General features: G+C 40.4%; 1 protein-coding gene across 7 annotated transcripts in view; it reads left to right on the forward strand.

Moving 5' to 3' along the window:
- The window catches only part of BTRC (beta-transducin repeat containing E3 ubiquitin protein ligase), a 119,826-nt gene that overhangs the window by 71,787 nt on the left and 25,188 nt on the right, over positions 1–22,851 (forward strand). For all 7 annotated transcript variants that reach the window (XM_056351539.1, XM_056351537.1, XM_056351540.1 and 4 more), the window contains one exon: positions 20,688–20,919. In XM_056351539.1, the coding sequence (XP_056207514.1) occupies positions 20,688–20,919 (232 nt within the window). The remainder of the gene's footprint in view (positions 1–20,687; positions 20,920–22,851) is intronic.

The following is a 22,851-nucleotide window of genomic DNA, read 5'->3' on the forward strand; positions in this document are numbered from 1 at the left end:
TTTCAGTTTATTCATTTACCAACAAGAAATTGTAATTTGAAAGATTTGGCTGCTGTAATTGCTGAGAAGATTGACTTGATCTTTTTTTTTCTTTCCCTTGTGGTTTGATAAAATTGCAGTTTTCTCAAGTATATTCTAAAAATAGACACTGGAATTAATGACTGTCAGATCTGAATACCAGTCTTAGGAAAATCAGTGTTTTTGTAAAGGGGAAAAAATAATGTGGGGGAAAGAGTGATATTAGGGGGTGATTTCTGGTAAAGAAAATAAAAAATACTACAAAGTAGTACGCACTGCAGGGGAATCCAGCTACTTCTGATTAACATGGTTCCTGTTCTTTCTTCCTTGCTCTCTGCATTGTGTTTTTCAGGCGTTTCTTTCCTCCTTCCCCATAATTCCCAAAGAAGTTGTAACGGTTGAAGAGTGAAGCTCCTCATTCTGCACACAGTGCCCATGCTGCTTTTCTTTTGTTTTTCTAATCAGAACGTGGGCTTTCTTCACTTCTAGGTATCCCACTTTCTGATACTGAAAAGCAAGTAAAATCTTAACCAGTCTGCAAGAGAAGCCAAAAATCAGTGCATTGCACACAGCAAACTGTACAGGCTGTTTGTGTGGCTCCGCTGTGAGCTCACACCCATCCGTCAACTTTGCATTGCTTACCTTTAGGTAGGTAGCAGTAAACAGGTGCGGGTGAGGTTGGTTTCTTCGGGTTTTAGTTCTAGACAGATCTCACCATCTTTGCTTACTATAGTATTTTGAACTTTCTTACTTTGTAGCAGTGATGTAACCTTTTCCCTCCCCCTCTAAAAATGATGGGGCTTTGTACGAGTTCAGTGATATCCCTATAGTTTTTGTAGCTTGAAAGATACTGTGTCTCTGGAAAAAAGTTGACCTGGTAAACCACAGACCTTTTGTACTATCTAAATCGTTTGTATTTCTAATATAATAGTGAGTGGGGCTTGTGGTTCTGCCTGTAAAAAATACCTAATGTTTTCCTTTATAAGAAACAGTTTGAAATTTTTATGACTTTGCTACTATTTAACCCTTTGAAGTAAAATTTTATTTCAGCCTCAGTCTGATTCCCTTCCACTCCCTGCAGCCTGAGGCAGAAATAAAGTTTGGTGTGTGGGATGAACAGTATTCACTTAACTAACAGCTGCTCAATATTTTATTTTATTTGTGGTGTTTGTTCTGTGCCCTGGGCTGTATTTATTGCATACCTTTCAAGCCCTGGTCAGAATATGGAAATACAAACTTCCTCCTGGGGGTTTCCCCTGTAGTTTGTGTGCTTCAAAAACCTTAATTAATCCTTCCGATGTTTCTTGGGGTGAGGACTGGACTCACAGCATCCTTTTTTTGTGGTGAAGTTCCAAAGTTAGTGTTACAGTTGAAAGCTAGGGAGGAAGTAGTTTATTTATAGTAAGCAATGAGGCCTCACAGGAGGAATATTAGATTAGAAATTATGGCTTCAGATTTTGAGACATCTTTTGTCTTTGTCATGTTCTGCTTTTCCATCTCAGTTCTTCCATCTGTAAAGGGGTATAATGCTGCTTAACATTTCCTTATTACACATTTGGGGATTTGGAAACGTGTTATCAGTTGAAGCTTAAGCATTATTTTTGTTTATATACACCTAATGCTGATTTGGGCTCTGTTCCTGTGGCACTTTCTCTCTCCCCAGGTCTGTCTGCATTTTTAAAAGGCTGTGTTAGACATGTATCTTGGGAAAGATGCACTTGCCAATGGGTGCAGTCAAATTTGCAATCAAACATGATCCTTATGGGAGACAAGGGGAAAGTCTAAGAAGAAGTGGACACTTTCTAAGCCAAACATTCTTGTTGTTGCATAAAACACACAAAGCTCTCAAAGCCTTTTGTTCTCCTTTAATAAAATATAAACCCAGTAAATTATTCCACAGCTGCTTAAATCAGTTTGTCAGTTCCCAAAGAGATTCCCTTGTGGGTTGAAACCAAGTGGTAAATTCTTGCCCAAAAGTAATCTTACAGCAGCAGAATAACAGGAAAGAAGGCGATGTGTTACAGAATTCACCTTAAGCATGGAGCCACTACCGTGACTCTGTAATGGGATGTCCCAGCATGGGGTATAATATCATAAATAGTGTAAATATGCCACATGTGAATTAATAGGCAGCCTAAGGATTGTTAATGTTTACATACATGTTAAAATGAACATACAGCTAATCTTTATTTTTTAACCTAGTAAAAGAGTTCTGTTGTAGGTCCTTGTTGGGTTTTGCAACTGGATGATTTTGTCAGTGCTAGAAGTTCTTTGGGGTTTTTTTTGATCCTATTTTATGTTACTTTGATTTAAAAGGTTTCACATATTTTTCAAATTAAGTTGTATTTTGCATTTTCTCTGCAGTTTTCCAGCCTCTGTTCTCCCACCCCCATGCACAGCTCTTCCTGTTCAGGCCCCTTCAGTTTAAGAGCTGCTTTGAGACTGGGGGAAAAATCATTGTCTGGGGTGTCTTACTTTGCCTTTTTTGCCTGATCTCTCTGAAGTTTTTCCTCTGCCATCCTTCAGGATCAGATCTGTGTGTAGAGTGTTACTACTTCGTGTCTTCTCTCTGAGGCTCAGTCAGCTTAGGGAGCATTAACATAATTCTGCAACACCCTGCAAGGTAGCTGCATAGTATCTCAGAAGAAGAGCTGTGTCTTAACCAGGCTCAGACAGAAACCTGTGGAGAGCCAGGAGTAAAAGTTGTCCTCTAGCCATACTGGCAGTCTAGTCTTCTGCTTTAAGTGCAAGTTCATCTCTCCTTTCACAGAGGTACTTGCTCACTTTCTGGACTCCGACCAATTTTAATCACAAGTTAACCATCACCTCTTCATTGAACTCCCTCTAAAATACTCCTCGTATGAATGTAACTTTCTGGACATCAGGACTGACATAAAAGGGAACCCCACAGAGCAATATACCTACTTTTGTAAAGCCTAGTGATGACCTTAGGCCACCACAGAGGCTTCTGATGTACAGCCAGGTTCTCACACAGTGTTGTGTGTGCTCTAAGGAGGTTACAGCTCTGTTGGCTTCTGCGATCTAGAGATCCTCACCCAGCCAGGACTCCTCCCTCTGTAGAGGGGTGGCTTTCATCTTCAAGTAAGCTATCCAGAATCCATGTACAAACTGCTGCAGGGCATATTGCTGCAAGGCAAGTCATACAGACAAGCCAGGCTAGTTTGGATCTAATAAAGAAAATCATTACATCATCAGAGTTTATACAGGAAGAAGTTTTCCCAGAACCATTCCTTCTTTCTCACCCTCTCTTTCTCGCCCTCTTTCTCACCCGCTTTCAAAGAGCTCCCACAACCTCAGTGAACATTGCTAGAAACAGATGCTTAAGCAACCAAGGCCACACCAGACCGTGTTCAAGTAACAAAAGTTCCTGAAGCATTTCCCCTGTGATGGCCCCAATCAGAGTGCTAGACTCCATGGTTCCTATCACGTGCACTTCCTAGAATATACATGCTTTGTCCAGCACACCAAAAGCCTTCCTGAATATTGTTCGTGAAGCCAAAACTAAGTCTCTTTCTACTATGTGTTAGAATTTTCCTACTTCTAGATAAACTCTCTATATTTTACTTATTCCAGTTATCAAATTCTGTCTTTGGTCTTTAAGGGCTAGCAACATCTCTACTAGCTGTTGACAGAACGTCAGCAATATTTTCTTTAAAATCTCTCCCCTCCCCCCCCGCCCCAGGTTAAACTGGGTCACATTTTTCAGACGAAATTTAACTCAGAAGATGTTTTTGTGTGTTTGAAAAAGTAATTGTAAGTATATATCTGAAGGTTTTGTGTGGTTTTTCCAGCTGTATAATCAGTATTACTATTCCCCAGAAATACTTCCTTGCTTGAAAATTACAGTAGGATCTTTTTATAGGTGAAACACTTTGAAAGTTGGAAGATTCAGAAGTTTTCACTTGACTTTAATTGTACCCTTTTCATACATAGTATGAGTCAACATGTGATACATGGTAACTTTGTTTCTCAAGTAATGAAACATGGTATCTGATCTGTAAAATATAAGTACCTTAAATTTTTTTTAATAATATAAAAACACAAGGAGAACATTTATTTAAAGACAAATAATTTTGTAAGTTTACCTATTAAGGTTTTAATAGCTAAACAGTTATTTATGAACTATTACAGAATGTGATTTGTCTTTAAAGATACTATAAAACCTTAGCTGTACTAATGAAATCAATAGATATATTAAAGTACTAGTCCCTAAAATACATCTTGTAGTTCCTACAAAGGTAAGGTTAGAGAAATGTGAATTTATAGGTTGCATAGATAAGTTACCAGCTGGGAAATGCAAGGAGCGCTGTTGAATCTGCAGTCTCATCTGCTACAATAATGTTTAATAGACTAAAACAGTTCTCATTGAGAACTTGATGTCTTACCCTCAGTTTACTTCCGAATATCTAATTGTCTTTACTTTCATTTCTGACCATTTGTCACCATAGCAACTTCTTTGGATCAAGTACTAACACTTAGAATCCCTTCTAAATATGAAAGACTAGATCAACAGGCTTCAGATCCTGTTGTCAGGTGGCGACACATGTACTTTCAGAGTTTCCTGATACTGAACTACGGAACTCTTCATTTTATGTGGGGACCTCAAGTGATTCAACATAAACAGTCTGTGTGGAGGTCAGACACTTGCTTCCATCATTCTGGCTCTTGAAGTAGGTCACTGTTGACTGGCAGGACAAGTTTTGATCCTGCTGGTCATAAGAATTGATTTGGAGCCGTACTGGGCTGCAGCTGGTGCCTGTCTTGAGTTTTTGGTCTTCACAGTCCCAAGAATGGCAGATATCCATTACAACCTATACCCAGATAACTGGTCAGTTAAAGGTAGATGCTAGCAGAAGACAGCAACAATGTTGAAATCGGCTATCTTTTCTTCTAATTATGGAGACAGTAGACAATTGGCCCTGGAGACGCTTGAGTTCATAGTTGCAACAGCTGACTGCCCAGCAGGTCACAGTCTAATCTTCCCAGTCAGTGGTAAGTGACTTCAAGGTAACTTTTCCAGCCAAAATATCTCCATATCAGGGACTCTGAGGTCACTTAGACTCTAACGTTACTAACATCCAGACATCTCGTGAATTAACAGCTTAGAGATTTTCCAGAGATTCTATGAGAGTTTACCTGGAGGCAGTGAAGGTATGAAAAGAGATTATCTGTTCGCGTGTATTACGTTTGTTACAATTACATCAGAGTCTGTGAGAGGTATGGTGTTGAACCAACTACAGACACAGTGAATATATCGTCATGGCAGCCTGAAGCTACCTATGAACCTGCTGGAGCTGAGATAGATGGGTAAAACCATACCAGAAGAGTGTTTCTTGTGTCATGTGCAACTCAGCAGTTCACCTAGTGGAAAGGTGTAGGTTGTACATTTCATAAATTGTGTGTGTGCTCAAGCTCATTGGACACATGCCAGGCTGAAAATTGATGGCTCTTTTTGTGGGTGAAGGAGTCGCTCATCATTCGTGATAGAGGAATGAAGCCCTACCTTTGTGTATTTAACAGAGTGGAACCTACAGTCCATCAATGTTCTCTACTCATTGAAAGTCAGTTTGCTCAGTTACCAGTCAACAAGTTTGCATCTGTGCCTTCTCAGGTATACTCTGAGCTATGGGTGACAAATGTTCTCTTGCAGAACAGGATATTGACTGGTCTGTGTCGTTCTACCTTCTGGGACCTTGCAGGTCACTGGTTCCAGCCTCTTGTCTTGCAGACAGCTACTTTGTCCCTTTAGTGAACTTACTGAGTTCCATTTTACAACCAGTTAAAACTTGGTCTGAGGTCTATTTTCCATTCTGTTTACATCAGATGATGATTTCAGAACCCAATTGTTCTCACGACTGGAAATCCTCTCTTGAGTTTCCAAGCCAGCTTGTTCATGGAGGGATTGTACCACTGGTTCTTTGGCTTGTTTATTTATTTTGTTTTAATAGTTGTTCTTCCTGTTCTGGTGTTTATCCCCGTGTATTTTTAGAAACCAGTCATACCCTCTTTATTTTATTACGATAATTGAATGGTCCTTGGGGAGTGGCTTAATTTAAGAAATGAGGAAAGAGAAACAGTGAAGATGTTTGAGCATTTGTGGTTGAGGAGTTTGTTTTCTAGGAGGGATTTATTTATGTTTATTTTTCAGATTGCTGTCTCTTACACAGAAATTGTCAAATTGTTGTCCTAAACTGTACTGCAGCTATTAAGTCTCATATACATGTAAAGATCTAATTCTTCTGGCTGATGCAAAGCTTATGGCTTAACTGTCACATTAAAGCAGTTAAAACTGCGTTTCTTCTGAAAGGAGAAGGACGCTTGGGCAAATGACTGCATGTTCCTCCTCCTTATTGTCAGGTATCTTGGTCCCTTCATTCTTTTGGAATGTTGTTCTGCACTTTGCAGTACACAGTGAATACTACTGCTTGACTGGATTAGGTCTTACCAGTAGTCACTGCCACTAATTGGCAGATTTTAAGATTTTGAGTTTTCTTAGAGGGAACCTAGAATGGGAAATAACTCATGTTGTGCAGTAAAAGAATCTGTTCCATATTTTCCTTCATGTATATTTAACACAATCTGTAATTTACAAAAACAGATTGAATTAGTTTGCCTGTGGAAGCTCATATCTAAGATAACTTCAAGAAGGCAGGTAGTCCCTTGTTGCATGTGACTGACGGCTTTGTTGAGGCTGCAGCTTGGAGACAAATAGCAGTACTGACTGTATACGTTGCTGAACCGTATTGTAGAGAAAAATTAAAAATAAGCAATGAGGTAGTTGCCCTCACAGACCTGAAAATGGTATTCAAAATAGCTGCAATTACTTATTTTACCGTAATAGAATCTTCACAGGCAAGTAGTCCTTACCTGCTCAGCTCATAGAGTAGTTTGAAATTAGGGAATGAAGAAGGCACTGTATGGAGCCAGGCTGTTTGGGTCCTGTGTCCAACAGGCAAACGTGCTTCCATGATGCGCTGAATATGATAGGTTTGTCCTGATCGTGTGCATAGGTTCAGATTTAGCTGTCTTCTCCTATCCATAAAGTCTGAGATCCTCCTGAGGCTTGTCAGCACAAAATTAAACCCTTCTAACAAGTGACCACAAACTGAGGATTTAGTTAAAATACATGACGATTAAAATATTTCACCATTGTTTGTTCTGACCCCACTTCTGTCAATTTAAACAGTAGCTTGTGTGCTTAGACTAACATTCATTTAGAAGAAAATAAAAGTGAAAAATACTTAAGTTAACAACTATACTACAAAAAAATTAGATTGTTAATTAAGTAAGACTTGTAATTTCTCAGCAAAGAAAGCCCTCTTTCTGACAAATAAACCTTCCTTATAAGTCTTTGATTGTAGGTAATAAAAATGTTGCTTAATTAATGCCACTTATGTGCATGTGTTGTTTTCTTTCAAGTCACTGGATTTTGCAGAATTGGTTGAACTACAGAGTTGAATCAGGTTGTTCTCCTGCCATGTTAATTTAGATAGTCAGCCATGTTCTGGATCATAATTTGTAATCCTGGACAGTTCAGAGGTGGAGTGTAATGCTGGGAGTATTTTTAGATTTCATGTAGAAGTTTGTAGATTATTAGGCATTGCGGTCAATTAATTCATTGTTTGAGACCTCAGGTTTTAAACTGGTTCAGGTCATAAGTGAAGGTAGGTTTGGAATTTAATAACCTGTGGAGAGAATTAGCTGCAGTTCTTAGAGAACACAAGCAGCATAACAAAATGAGCAATTTTTGAAAAATCTTAGATAGTTGGAGGGATGGAATTGAAAGTCAAGATTGGATGTCCAGACAGGTCCCTTGAATACTGCATGCTCTCAACTTGCAAAGCCAGAGGGCAGGTGTATCTGCTTTTTGAAGAACTTACCTTTTGTTGAAGAACCTGGTATTCAGTTGCTACAAAGAATGAACGATGCAATAGCAAAGGCTTGAATGATACAATAGCAAAGGCTTGTGAAGCCCAGAGCATTTTTTTTAAAAAGAAGTTCAGATTTTGCTTGTAATAAATGAAGTACATTCAACATCAGACAACTATAACTTAGCTTCAGTCAAAATCTAAATTCCTTTTCTCTCCAAAAGCCTGGGAAGTGTAGAAGAGCTTTGACTATAAGGTTAGAAACAGAGTCACTTAGGTTGGAAGAGACCTTAGGATGTCCAACCTTTTGCTCAGAGCAGGGTCAATGTTGAATTCATGATTGCTGGTTAACCTCTGCTGCTAGGTACCTGCTTCTCTCGGGTTTTACTTACACAGAACGTCTGTTTACAGAGTCTTCCACTGCACCAGAAGTGAAGCCAAGACTTGAAGTATGTTTGCATGATAAAGGCTACATTTGGCACTAGCTACTGCCTCCCTTGATCTCCTATGGTAGCACAAAGGATCTCATTAAGTTACACAGTCCAGAAATAACAAAGGCACAAGAGCAGTGGTTGCAAACTGTTTCCTAAACGAAGATGAGAGATACGCTGCTTCTGGTATACAGAAGTGATCAGAAATCTCAGAATTTTCAGCACTTGGGTATGTGTGTGTGGGGAAGTGCTGCTGATGCCGTGTCTTACTGCAGTTCAGTCAGTACAACGTCTCTCTTACCTGTCTCTGGTTCGGATGCAAGCCAGGGTGATGTGAAGGTGCAGGCAAGAACAGGTGGGCTGCAGGGTCAGCCCAGAGAGGCATGCAGCTGAGGGCTGCCAGCATCACTAACCGATCCACAACTGCAGAGGTCTCGCTTTCACTTCAGATGTCCTTTGGCTGTTGCTGGACAGGTCAGGTATCGGACTGTAATCCTCTCCTGCCACATGCGAGAGGTGTGGGGAGAAAGAAATTACTGCCAGTGCTTTTCTCCAGGTCCTCTTAAGGGGATAAAAGGAAGGACTTTGTATGCCATCAGTACCGTGGGAGGGAAGGTCTGTGTTTCAGGATTTGGGTGCAGCAGCAGGACTGTGTACGGAGTTCGGGCTCAGAATGTCAAGGACAGCTGTCAGCTGGGACTGAGGGACACCGGCGGGCGATGCTGGGAAGTTTTTGTCAGGTGCTTCTGTCATCTACTTGGGTCTAGTTACTTCTGGTCTTTCTTACTGGACTTGTCATAGACGTAAAAACGTAGCTGTGGATAGCCTAACACATCCTATTGTATTTCCTCATCTGTCACATACTGACATTAACATTGCAAACTTCTAAACCCAAGCAATGTTCAGAAGTCCCCTGGTGGTTACATGTTGAAATTGATTCGATGTGTAAAGGAACTGAACTGAAGCACACCCTCCCTAGGGCACTTACCTTCAGGGGTGTGTGAGTTGTTTCCATGTTTGTATTGATTGTAGGAGTGGTACCTGGATGCGGTGTCTCAGTCTGAGAAAACTCAAGGTGGGATTTTTTCTTAACACACTCAACTTTTGATTCTGCTTTGAAAGGCTGCTGAAACAATTAGTACAGCTGCATTTTTTCTAATTGGTGAAGTCGAGGCCATGCCTTTTTAATGAGTCTGTTTTGTTTCATTTTTAAGTCACAAATTTGTTCACTGGCACTTGAGGGGAAGTTTGCACTTGTGTAGAGCGTGGTGCAATGTCACCTGGTAGCATTGCCTTCACCAAACACCTTTCATGCAGAGGCCTCCAAAGATGTTCTCAGCATTGAGCTGTGTTTTGTCGCTTACATTGAGCTGTGTTAAGTCTGTTAGGATACATCTGTTTAACTGATAGACTCATGAAATGGAGTGACTTGCCTATGGCAGTGCAAGAAGGCAGTGGGAGAGTTAGAAGTAAAACTCAAAAGACTTGTCTCCCATTTTCCTTTCTCATATTTACATTGTACTGCCAGCTTTCAGTTTATCAAGAATTAATAAATAATAACCTATGATTGAAAAGGGCTGACACTGTTTCTGTTACGAGATGTTTCTCTGTCTTCAGCGTTGTGCAGAACTCAGCAGAGTTACACCTTTTGAGTTTTACTTAAGTGGCGTTACTCAATATTTGATGGTGAAATAGAAACACGTAATTCACAACTGCAGGCGGCCTGTCAGCTGCTTTGGGATGTTTGTCAGCTGCAAGGGAGGGTGAGATGGCAAGACTTCTTTATGCTGTGAAAACTGAAAATTTTCAACAACTTTTTCATTTTGTTTCTTGCTACATTTCACGTTGTACACACAGATGACATGATAATCCTTCAGCTGGTCCTAAATTACATTTTAAAATAGAGATCAGTTAATTATAGCAATCTGAGTATTTTTATTCAGTTATAGAGTGAATTTCTCCTGACACTTGGTTCTCCTGAATTTCAGATAGACTAGTGGATGTATTCTTAATTATTCATGTGACAGCAAGAAGTAAATCAAATAAAAATTACGGACAACCCTACCCAAGACTGCTTTGGATGAGACCAGATAGTCACAGCTTAGCATCTATGGCTCTTCTGTTTCGAGAGTGCTAGAGGGAGCTCTAACCCCTTGATCAAAGGAACAGGCTATGAATGGTGCATCTGTTCGTTTGGTCTGTGGTAGGAAACATTGAATTCTCTTAATGTTTAATTTTGTTTTGTATCAGAGGTTGCGTATTTTTTTTCCAGGCATGATCCCATATTGTTCTTCTTAGATGAGAAGATGCAAATAGTGTGGTTTTGAGTATACTAACACTAGACTTGATACAGGCTATTGTGAGCTGACTGAAAATAAAGGAAACAAGTGAGAGGTATTGCAGAGGTGTTTATTATTAAATAGCATGCAATGTTAAAGTCTAATATTCCCTTCCTTTCACAAAGGAGGACAATTTTCGCATTAGAAGACCTACTGATATTTAAAAGAGAATATATTTTAAACTGTTGTAAGGAGAAGCTACTTTACTCAGCATGTAATTTGTTCTTAGATGTTTAGCCAATTATAGTAGAAATTAAAGAAAGGGTTGGTTTTTGTTAGATAGATTTACAATGGGATGCATCAGTGCATGAGGATTGAAGAAATTTCTCACGTTGTATGCTCCACACTGATAACATTCTTGATATGACAGGAAAGTAACTCTCAGAAGTGGGATGAAAAGAAGAAAGGAAAACTTACCCTGTATTTACAGAAAGGGAAATGCAGGTAGATTGATGCTATTTTCACTGTTTATTAGTCTCATTAAAAGGAATAGTAGAATCATACCTTATAGTGAAAGAATATTATGTGGAAAATGCAGTATGTTGAAGGACCTGTTCTGCCACAATTTACTGGGGTTTTTATGTTGCTTATATTTAAACAATTCCAGTTTGAGTCTACCATAGGGAGTAGAACACTGGAAGGCTCCCTCCTTCTTTTAGTTGGAGGGTTTTTTTCTGGAAGATTACTGGTGGCTAAGCACTGAGTCAGGGAGGAATCCCTATTGTGATAGTCTGTGACTTGGGCTTCTGAATTGTGCAGTTTGAGTATCAGCTGATAGGGACAAAGTCTGCTTAGCTGTGAAACTGAATATGCCTTCCTGAAGTGCTGTTATGGTCAGAGCTGATCACTTGTTGTGAAGGGTGCAAGTTCTTGCCTTCTGTCATATATCTTATCAACTTACCACTTATCACTTATCAACATCACTTACCAACAGTGTTTGGCCTAACCCAACCTAATGAAATTTCTGAAGATACAGAGTTCATTAGAGAATGTCCTTAGCTTGTATTTTTGGAGTCTGTTGCTCAGGTCATGAATCTCTTGCCAGATGCCAGTGGAAAGAATGGACGAACACAATCTTTAAGTCATAGAAAATTTTAAGTTAGAATGGGACTTCTGGAGATCTGCAATCCAGCTGCCTGTTCAAACGAGGATTACTTCCACAACCAGCTCATTTTGCTCGGAACTTTGTCCAATTGTATTTTGAAAATCTCCCTCTTAGTGACCTGGATTTTGCTTGCTACAGCTTGTGCCTGTTGTCCCTCTTCCTGTTGTGATGCTTTTCTGAGAAGACTCTGTCTCACTTTCCTCTGTAACACCCCTTTAGGTAGTGGAAGGCTAGTGGAGAGCCCCCAGTCTTCTCCAGGCCAAATGCATACAGCTCCCCTAGCAATCCTAGCGGTCCTCCGTGGGAATCAGCCCAGTTTGCCACCAAGGTAGTGTTTGACTGCCAGGTTAGCAGAACAGCTCATCTCGAGAAGACAGTGCTCATTAGTGAGTGAGACTTACGGGATAATCTTCTAGAGGTTAAAGGAGGCTACAAGGCAAAATCTGTCAAGATTTTGGCTGCAGCCCACTGACCAGCTTTGACCTGACACTGTGCAGGAGTATTTAATAAACTTTTCCTCTCACAGCTGCCTCTGTGGTATCCGCTAACAGCAGTAGTATTGGTATCAGCCAGTGTGAGCTGCTGAGTTGTCCTCTTCTAGATCTAGCTGTACTGGTGGAAAAGAATACCACTCAGCCTTCATCTGGCTGCTGCAGGTTGCTGCCCTCCAGGATCTGTCAGCAAAACTGTAAACCCGCTTTCAGTTAAGATGAGGTGTTTTAGCGTAGACAGTTTAAATAGCAGGTCTTTGCTAACAAGCTTATTTTGACTGAAACAGGTTAGGGAGTGCTCATGTAGCCAACTCTGCCAGCAGATCTAAGGAGTACATTTGCAGTGGGAGCAAAGCATGTACGTGATTCTTGCGGTTCTTCAGAATGCTGCTGCATTTTTGCTTGTTGCGTCTCTCCAGTACACCTGGAAATATGTTGAACTCCTGCAGCTGGGAAATGGTATATGATCTCCAGCATGTGTCTTCATGACCTCCAGTTCTGAATTGATCGCTTTGCCTTTGCCAGGTAGTTTGGTGTGCTTGTGCCTTCTTTGATGTTGGTGGCAAAATGCATCTCCAAGGAGGAAACATATGGAAAATAATACTGGGTAAACTATCTTGGAGGGCTTGTGTTTCTTGATGAAAAAACTTTACATATATAGAATCACAGTGTTTTGAAAATCACAGTAGTTTATTGAAAGCAGCTAACAAGTCTTTTGGGTCATTCTTCCCTTCTACTTAGGTGTTGTTCCCTGTAATATAGTTTTCACTGTTCAGCCATGTTTTGGATCACTCAAGTCCACCTACCTGTTCCTGGGTGCTTTTCTCTCTGAATTAAGGGAGTACTTGGAGCAAAAAGAAAATCAACAATAACACCTGTAAAGAGTAACTTCAGTCACGCAGTAGATCATGCTTGGGCGTTTTAAAAACAGAAGCAACTGTTCCAGAAAACTATGAAACTGCTGCTTAGAGCATACCTTGTGCCTTTGCCTGCTATAAATGAGCCCTTTGCTGCTATTGGCCATTACCCGATGACTTTAGTAGGCTGGTTCTCCAAGTGATAATGTGCATAGTCCTTCTCCATTAACAGTAATAACATGTAATGGTCCCAGCAGTTCAACTCTGGTTCTGGTAGCCATACCAAGGAAGAAAGCATATCCTTTGGTGACTTCCACTGGAAGTGATTTATTGTTACTGGAGGATCTGCTCGGAAATTTGTGTATGATCACTTTACAGCTAATAAAAGGTGTGCTCTGAAATCTGGCTCTTTAAGAGTGATGGCGTCTGCCCTCCCCCCCGTATGTCTAGATAGGCATTTGGTCAGGGATCGTAGTTTGGGAAAGTAACATATGCCAGTGCTGTGCTGATGCAAGCAGATTTCTCATCACTGCTTGTTATTTGCAAAGACAACTTGGAGATAAGGGAGGAGGAGGAGAGGGACTCCCAGTTCACATCCACTGCTGGCATCAGAGAAATTTTATTTTGGAGGCTTTTGCCGATACTTAAAATCTAGATGGGAGACCTATATCAAAGGAAAGTTTACAGTAAGAGCTACAAGATTCCAGACAATTAAACTTTATTAGTCTGTCTGAAACATTAAGTATTAGCTTAAAAGAATAGTTTTTTAATCTCCTCTCCCTGTTGCTGTTTACTGTGTAGCAGTGTGGGAGGGGAGCATCTTCTCCAGCAAAGGTATTACTGCTGCTCTTTGTGTAGCTGCTGTGCAGGTGCCCATGGCTCAGCCCTGGCTCCCCAGTCCCTGGTGAGACTCCGCACATTACTTCTCTGGTGTCTGCAGCTTTCTGTGTCCCTAAACCAAACCAGCCTTCTCCCTTTCTTCTGTGTCTGAGGTAATATCCTTAGCCACTTGCCCTCCAGGCTGTCACCATAGTACTTAGAATGGTACCTCTGAAAACTATTGGCCCTCCAGGATTTCAGAAAGTGCAGCAGGTTGGGCTGCTGTGTCCAGCATAATTCCACTGATCTTTCATCTAGATGTATCCTTTCTTATCAAAGTTTTTCTGCAGGTGATTAGAAGCCAAATGTGGACAAGCAGCTAAAAGCCCCAGACAGTCAAAATTCCAGGAGACTGTTAATTTCAGATTGAGCGTGTGTTTTGAATTTTCTCTTGAAAATAAATAGTAAAGATGCTGTGGCTTCTTTCATGGTGCTTTCTTTTTGACTCTCAGATGTGATTGATGATCATCTGCTTCTGGGTTACATTCGTTTTTCAGAATGTTTCAGTGAGCTTTCCAGCGTGGAAACTAATTCAGTACTGAGCGAGTAAGTCCATATATGTGCTAAACCCATGGTTAACCTCACAGAGACTGTTATGTGAGATGGAGGCGGACAGAAATGGGTAGATTCTAAACTGAGCTTTTAAAATAAAAGTAAATGGAGTGAGTTGTTTAATGACCTAGCATTGTAGCCTTGCTGTCAAGTCAAACACTGGAAAAACAGGTTCATCCTGCAAATGAGAAAAATGAGGAGCTGACTACCCTACTCATGTGTTTCAGGTGCTAGGCTCAGGAGATCCTGCTCTTCATGATGAAACACCCCCTTGCCACCCCCCAGTTCTCAAAGCAAAGGATATCTTTAATAGGAAGCTGCCAGTAACGAGCTGCAAAGGACTTATTTCCTCTTTACTTAGCCTTGGCAGTCTGGGAATCCGTTCTGCAGCATTTGGTAATTACAAGCCTAAAAAAGAGGAAGCACAGCCATAGAAATTGAACCTGTATCCTCTTAATTACGCTGCTGCTGCCTTTAGGCCATGCAGACAACACCCTTTCAATAGGAATCTCAAATAACTAGCTCTGCCCTTTAGCATGGAGGCCTGGCATGCATTCTCAGCTCCGTTTCACCATTTTTGTTAACATTGCTGCATTGGAGTGGTATTGAGTGGTTGATACTGCATCATGGGCTGTAGCAGTTTCATGGCCACACAAGTAGCTTTGGAAAAGCCAACCGTGCTGAGGTTCTCTGGCTAAGAGCAGCTTTACAGGCATCAGACCGAGTCATCTTGTTGCCACATTGGTACTTTCTTAATCCCTCTACTTTTCCCACACAGCTTCTAACATGTTCCAAAATTCCTGAGCTTTGTGCTGCTGCTGAAACTAGTTTCATGTCTGGATTCACTGTTGTGTTTATTCTTAGTGTGATTAATCTTGAAGAATATTCAAGATACAGAGACAAATGTGGCTTTGCTTTCATTGTAAAGTTCCCATCTTGCCCCTACTCTGGACATACACCTCCATGGTTCCTTTCTTTGTCATCCCATTGCTTGTTTTTTTCCCCCAGTGTCTTTTATCTTGTGAGTAAAGTTTGAACAGTACGCAGAAAGTTAACTGCCTGGAGTCTTTTAAATATAAGTAACACGCACCCAGTAATAAGCTGTCGGTTGTTTTTTTGCTGCCTGCAAAGAAACATAAACACAGCGCTCATTTCTGGCAGGTTTTTACTGTCAGAGTTTCTCCTATTATATTTATCTTACAATTTGCCAGGGGGTGAAGTTATTAAGTTTTAGCAGCAGCCATCGATCAAGTTCACAAGTTAACACGATAAAGGCTCTGTGCCGCTCCGATCCGGGAAAATGATGATCCTCACTCGGTAATTAACTAAATGAGAAAGTTAAATCTTACTTGAGAGCTGGGAGAGATGAAAGAGAGGTGTTTGTCAGTTTCTCAGTGGAAATTAGAAGCAGTTTTCTGCAATTCCCTAAGCTGCTGCTCTGTCATATTTTACATAAGCACTGGGAAAACGTCTTGTAATTAGTGCTGTCATGAAGGATTTTTTTTTGCTGAAGGATGTTGGAATAATTCATTAGATTATCAAGAAAGGCTTGTGTCCTGAAATGATTAGCACAGTGAAATTTAAACCATTAACGATAACAAGTTTAGAGCTTGCTGCAGTGCAGAGGCACCCGGGGTATGTCTGTGCCTATTTCAATCATTTCTTATAATTAAACATTATGTCCTCTTTTTTCCTCCCCTTCACTAAGACCCATCCAAAATTCCTGTTAAGGTGGCTCTGTCTAGATCAGTGACTCAACTACAACTGGTGGCACAAGCAGTTGGAGGTGAAATGCTGTTGTTGCAGATAAGCAGTAGGAGACATCTCTCTGTGTAAGAGCCTGAAGTCCCAGTGAGTCTGTGAAGGAGGAAAGAAGCTCAGTATGACCTGCTGGTGCTGCAAGATTGAAGGGAAGTCCCTTCCTTTTGTCTAGAGAAAAACTGAGAAATTTGCAGTGGTGGTCTAAGCTCTAAGTCTTTTCAGAGCTTCAGCATGAAGATGTCTTGAAGGTTCAGAAGGTCCCAAACCTTGCTGGGATCATTTAAGCCATTCTCAGTATTCTGGGAGACAGGTTCTCTTTTCCTTTGACTTCAAGAGATGTCTTCTTACCATAAGAAACATACAACCTGAATTCATCCACCCTGTAGGAAGTGCCTTAACAAAGTCCTCTGCAATGATTAGAGGACATGGTGGTTTTTTTTAAAAGTATGTAGAAGCTGTGACCACTCACATGGTTGGGGAAACACTATACCTGTGCTAGAATCAGAAAACTGTGCTTGTGTTTGTTTTTTCTGTGCTTTATGAGGCTCCTTGGTCCCCTGTACTGAACAAAAACAAAAGTAGCCTTTGTTGTTATATATAGGTTACAGCTCTTATATACCATGGCTGTTTTGTTTTACATGCAGAGCAGTAGATTTATCCAGGCTTTATTTATCTGCGTTGAAATATTGCACCTTCCTATAGTTGCAAGCCATTATTTAGATTAAAGTCCTTTCATATATTAGTCCTCTTCTACTTCACTGGGCATACAAATGTGCTTTGTGTTAAATGTAGCCATTTGGAGAAATGGTCTTGTAATTATGGTCTGCAGTGGAGCATAGTACGTAGATCCCTGAGCTAGTACCAACCTGAGGCACTCAATCCCCTGGGTTTCCTGGCACAGCTTACTCGCTCAGGCACGCTGTTGTAGGAGAACACCTCTACTGTTCCTGCAGATGAGTAGCTATGCCTAGAGCCAGCTGGGGCACCTCTCAGCCCTTGCTTACAGGGGGTTGTCAAAAGGGAGTCAGAAAAGCTTTATCTGTGCTGAGTTAGTAGTTTGCTCTGTTATACCCAAACTTCCTCCCAGGTGATGGGCTACCAGTGCTTATATCTTCTTTGCCATTTTTGGAGGTGAAACTTATAAAAAGCATGACTGTATACAGTGAATTTGGATGGATATTTATCCTAGCACTGTGGATGGCGTGTGGGACAGTTTTTTTCTTTTTCACGTGAGGCCTGGTTGTTGTACGAGGATAGGGAAGAGGCTGTAGATGGTGGTGTGCCCCAGGAAATAGTTGCTTTTACTGTTCTGAGGTGGTTTGTCGTGAACTTGAGGCAGTTGATCAGAATGGTTGAGTCATCAGGGTTTCTCAGGAAGCCAAATCAATTCTCTTACTGATAGTAACTGCCCTCCCCCTGGCGCTTTAATAATACAGATTCTTAATGTTGTTGTTTTGGTGTTGCTTTTTTTTTTAATAAGAGGTCTTTTTCACTGAACTTCCAGTGGATTTTCAGGAATCTTCAGATTGAAATTCTGGAATTGTATTCTAAACTGCATAGCTGCAGGTGTTCTGGCAGAGGCATGTGAGTATGTATAGTGATTTGGGAGCCCTGTGAGTTTGCCTATCTCTACTCTGCAGAACTGACGGGTTTGTGGCTTGCCCTGTCCTCCTGGTCCCCTGCTTATGTAGACCACAGGACCTGCTGGGCACACCATAGCTACCTCTGGGCTTGTCCTCACTCCTTTTGGTGGGAAGATAGAGCAGGCAAGGGTGCATACCAGGTCTCAAGTTGACATTGTCAGAATGCAGCTAAAGTAATGCGTGAACCTGAGAAATAGTGTTCCCCTGCCTGCTAATCCGGACATAAACACTGTAACATGTATAGTGCTTTTCTTAGCAGAACCACTATATAAACCTGGAGTTTGACTTCTAGAGCTCTTAGAAGTGTTGGCCAATGGACTCTGTAATTTACTTACAATTCCCACCCAAGAGGCCTGTATTCACTTGGGATCCAGGCAGAATGGGTTGTTTTATCCCATCTAAGCCATCTATCTGTAGGCACATAAGCTGTAACTTGATTTTGCAGATGTTGCAACTTCTGTTTGATACCCCAAACCGATGTTTTAGAGGTAATGGGGAGCTGAAGGCTGCTGGGAGAGGGGTGCTCAGGAGTCAAGGAAAAGCCAGAACGTGGTACCACCCCATGAAAGGAGTTGCCCCTTTTGTGGTCTTTGCACATCAGCTGTCTGCCCCACTCCAGCTCAGCACGAGTCAGATTTCATGGTCTCTCAAATTAAAAGGCAGAGGTATAGGTTTTCAAAAAATGCTTTGTAGAGACAGCCTGTTGTGAGATGCACAGCAAAGAAATGAGAAATGAAATGAGTTCAAGCTTGTAGAATACGGCATCTCTCTGCTGTCTTAATCCAGCATTTTTACAGGGGTGTCTGTTTTGTAGGCAGCTTAACTGCAGCAAAAATGACCGGAATCCCTTAAGACCGATGTTCAGTACAGTCCATTCGTAATAATTTTTTGCCAGGCTGTTGCCTGCTGTGGATGTTGCTAGGAAAAGTCCAGCCTTTCACACATAGGACTTCATGCCCACAGTCCCTTTAGAGATTTCTGTATCTAAAAAGTTGGCCCAAGAGAGAGTATTTCTTTTCGGCTGCCCAGCACTGGTTCTGTGACCCCCTTGCAGTCAGTGCTGTCAATGTGATGACTAGTGAAAGTGTAGCTCAGCCATAGCCCTTGTCTTGCGTGATCTTACTGACCACAGAAATTCGCAGGGAGGAGTGGGGATAAAAGTAAAGTTGAAAACACTGAGCTGCAGAAATGAGCACCAAAGGTGTGATCTCCATGTTCTGATGAATTCTCAAAAGTCAAACCGTAATTCAGAAATAGAAGAAAGTGCTTGTTAAAAATCACAGCTAATTACTGGCTTTTTCTACCAGAGGAAAGTCTGTGCAGCTCTGCTGGAAATGCTGAAAAGAATATTTAGGTGGATTTTCTCTAGAAAATGAAATGTACATAGTGACTAGTTGGGTAGATTTTAAAATCATAAGATTTTTGGGGTTCCAAAGTCAGGATTGCTGTCAGGGTTGGAGGAGTATTGAAGTACAGGAATTATTTACTCCTGAGAAATTCCTGCATTCCAAACCCAGTTTTGGTAACTAGATTTTGTGGTCTCTAAATAACCCACTCTTTTGGCACTTCCTGAAAAAAGTCTTTTGTGGTTTTCCTTTTCCTGTAAAATCAGTTAATTCATGCATTTCTTTTAGATAATTAGATATCTTTGCAGAGAGATTTAGGTACTACTTCACCCCTTACCCCTTAAAGTTAATAAAGTCTCCTGGTGAGGTTGATGCCTGGAATTATCATCATAGAACGTAAATATAGCATCCCTCCATCAATGTTCTATATATTCTGATATCTGTAATTTGGTTTGAATGATTTTATAAGTTTTAGAAAACCTCTAAATGTATTTTGTAAATAAAAAGGATGTAATAATTATTGAATGTTATTATGCTATTGTCTGGTGTTAAACCATTGGAATGAAAGAGAGATAGTCACGTGTTTTCAGCATTTAATAGAAACTGTTTGACCAGTATAGGAAAAAATAATTTCCCACAGAGTTAATTTTACTTGGACTAAAGATATCCTTGCAATGCAAAATGTGCACTTTTCTTCCTGTTAAATCATTTAGAAAACAGAAATTTTATCTTGCTATCAAGTAGTAAATTGAAATGTCAATGTTTTGCTTTTCCTTGAAACTTTTCTTTGAGCTGAGTCTTTCTGACAAGATACTAACAGTGCTCAGAAAGTTGAAAATCTTTTCTGTGAAAGAAGTATGTACCAAATATCAGGGTGTGTTTTAGCTGGCTTTGCTCTCAAGGTATGATTTTATACTCAGAAAAAGTACTATCAATTTTTTTCTCATCCATTTCATGCATTCCCTATGAATTTTAACAGCAGTCCATTCTTTAGCAATAAAACCAGAATACAAATGCTGTTTTCTATCGGTGCATGGAAGTAACTGGTAACTGTAGACTAGGAATACAAATGAATTTTACTGTGTGCACAATGTAAATAAAATTGTGTTTGTTAAATTGCCACTCAAGGTTTCCCATTGAACCAGAGTCCTTTGTGTACAGCTTTGGCATGAGCCAGTGCATTGTCCTGTAGGGGTTACAGCTCGCGGTGCCAGTGCTCCAATTGACAGCACCAAATGCGATATGTGGTCTCAGCCAACTTTACGTATCAGAGTGCTTTTTTCCTTCTATTTTCTTCCCCCTAAAAAAATTGTACAACCACTTCAGCTTCTTTTCACATATGTGATCTGGGATGTTTTTCTCCTTCCTGTTTACAGACAAAACTTGCCAATGGCACTTCCAGTATGATTGTGCCCAAGCAAAGGAAACTGTCTGCAAGCTATGAGAAGGAGAAGGAACTCTGCGTCAAGTATTTTGAACAGTGGTCTGAGTCTGACCAGGTGGAGTTTGTGGAGCACCTCATCTCCCAGATGTGTCACTACCAGCACGGACATATAAACTCATACCTCAAACCTATGTTACAGCGGGACTTCATCACTGCACTGCCAGGTATTTCTGCAGGCAGAAGGAGCTTGCTTCTCCATCTTGTCTTTCAGAAAACTATTCCACTCTGGCCTACCCTGCTGGAGAGGTCTCTTCTTAGGGTCAGTTTGCAAAAACAGCTAATAGCTTTTGAATGGAATGCTCTATACTGGTGTGAAACGTGGCAATGTTTTACTTTGTATTCCTACCGTCTCTCAAGGCATGATCTACTACCATCATGGTTTGGCTAGGAGTAAGTGATAGCTCCTATACGTATTGTAAGTCTAGTCATTGCAAGCCACAGGGCAGGTAGTTGTACCCATAATGACTCATAAATAACGAAAGTTTTTAAAATTAAAATTACTGCTCTTTCTGGTTGCTCAGCTGAGGTTTTGCTTTTTTTTTTTTTTTTTTTTTTTTTTTGGTGTCTGTCTTTCCTAGTAAAATACCTTCCTGAAGTCATTGCTTTGATTATGTGTTTATTGCTAATATGAGAGAATGGAGGACGTAAGATGAAAGGATGGAAAAAGGATGGAAATTGCTTTTTTTTGCACCTCTGTAGCGCTTTCCATTGAAAATATTATCCCAGCTGTTCTCAGTTGTGGCACTGGGTGTATCTCACCGAATGCACACATAGTGTACGTGCAGTTTTATATTGGCCCTGTCTTATAGATGAGAAGACTGAGACAGTGGGAGATAACATATATACAGTAGTAGAGTTTCAGAACCAGACAGAAGTTCCTGGCTCTTTGGTCTTTTTTTCAAACCATTAGATTATACCACTGTAGATAGATAGACAAATAACTAATAGATTAGCATTCCCATGGCATAGGTCCTTAGTTTGAGATGGACCTGAGCAAGAAGTACTACAGGTGTGGTATTCAAACAGCTAGTTGAAGAGAGGACTTTCTTGCCAAAAGCATATTCTGTGAGTACCTTCGGAGAACTGCTGAATTTGTTCAATCAGTCATTTGATCATTCTTCAGAAAGGATTTCTCAACATGAAATTTAAGTCTCTAGGATTAAAAGACAGTAAAAAGCATGTTTAATAGTGATTTTTGCGAAGCATAAAGGCACTGCAGGAGTTTTGCTATGAAGTTAAATACATAGACTTACTGGATTTTTAAGGTCATAATCAAATGGCTGTTGTGGCATTAAAAAAAAATCTTAGTTATGCTAAGTACCTGCTTTATGTTAGCTTTTAGTAGTCCAATGACAATAATCTTGTGTACTTAGAGCAGCATTATAACTTGTGGAGCTGTTCTGTTTCAGAAAAACAGAGAGGGTATTTTGAAAGTGCACTGGTTCCCCCACTTTTAAAGTGGTAGTATGCGTATAGTTGCATACACAATTTTTCCAGGTCTTTCTCCACAAAATTCCATCAAAGCAAGCAAGCCCATCTTGTCTGCACTTCCTTAATTTCATCCTACAAGCCTTTTTCTGAAATTTTTGGGCAAATGTTATAATATTTGCAGAGCCATTCAAAGTTTCCTAGCCATACCTTATTTGTTAGTGGTCTTTTCACACTTAGCAAGGAAGCAGCTAATTTTACTGTCTCAGAATGCAGAACAGATAGAAATCGGGCAGCTAATACGTATTTGAATAGTTGTGGGAACTGTGTGCTTAAATAATGTATCTGCATCAATTTGCATATTTGCAAAGTGTTAATGTCCTAGTGAATATAGCTCTAGAGGAGAAAATTAATGGCAAGGAATTAGACTGGTGCAGACTCTGCAGTCTGTGCAGGATGTCCTGAGTATAGGTAGGTTTCTAATGAGGGGAATGGGAAACGGGAAGGTAAGGAACTGCCTAGGAAAGAGTGATCAACCTAAAATTTTAAATTGTCACATAAATAAAAACCCCTAAACTCGTTGAGTGTTTTTTTAGCTTTCTGAAATTCTCAAGTGTTCAGTATTCTGATTTCACTTTTATTCTTTCATTCTTTCATGCTCTTCCCCC

This window comes from Falco biarmicus, chromosome 9, assembly GCF_023638135.1.
Source record: "Falco biarmicus isolate bFalBia1 chromosome 9, bFalBia1.pri, whole genome shotgun sequence".
NCBI lineage: Eukaryota > Metazoa > Chordata > Aves > Falconiformes > Falconidae > Falco > Falco biarmicus.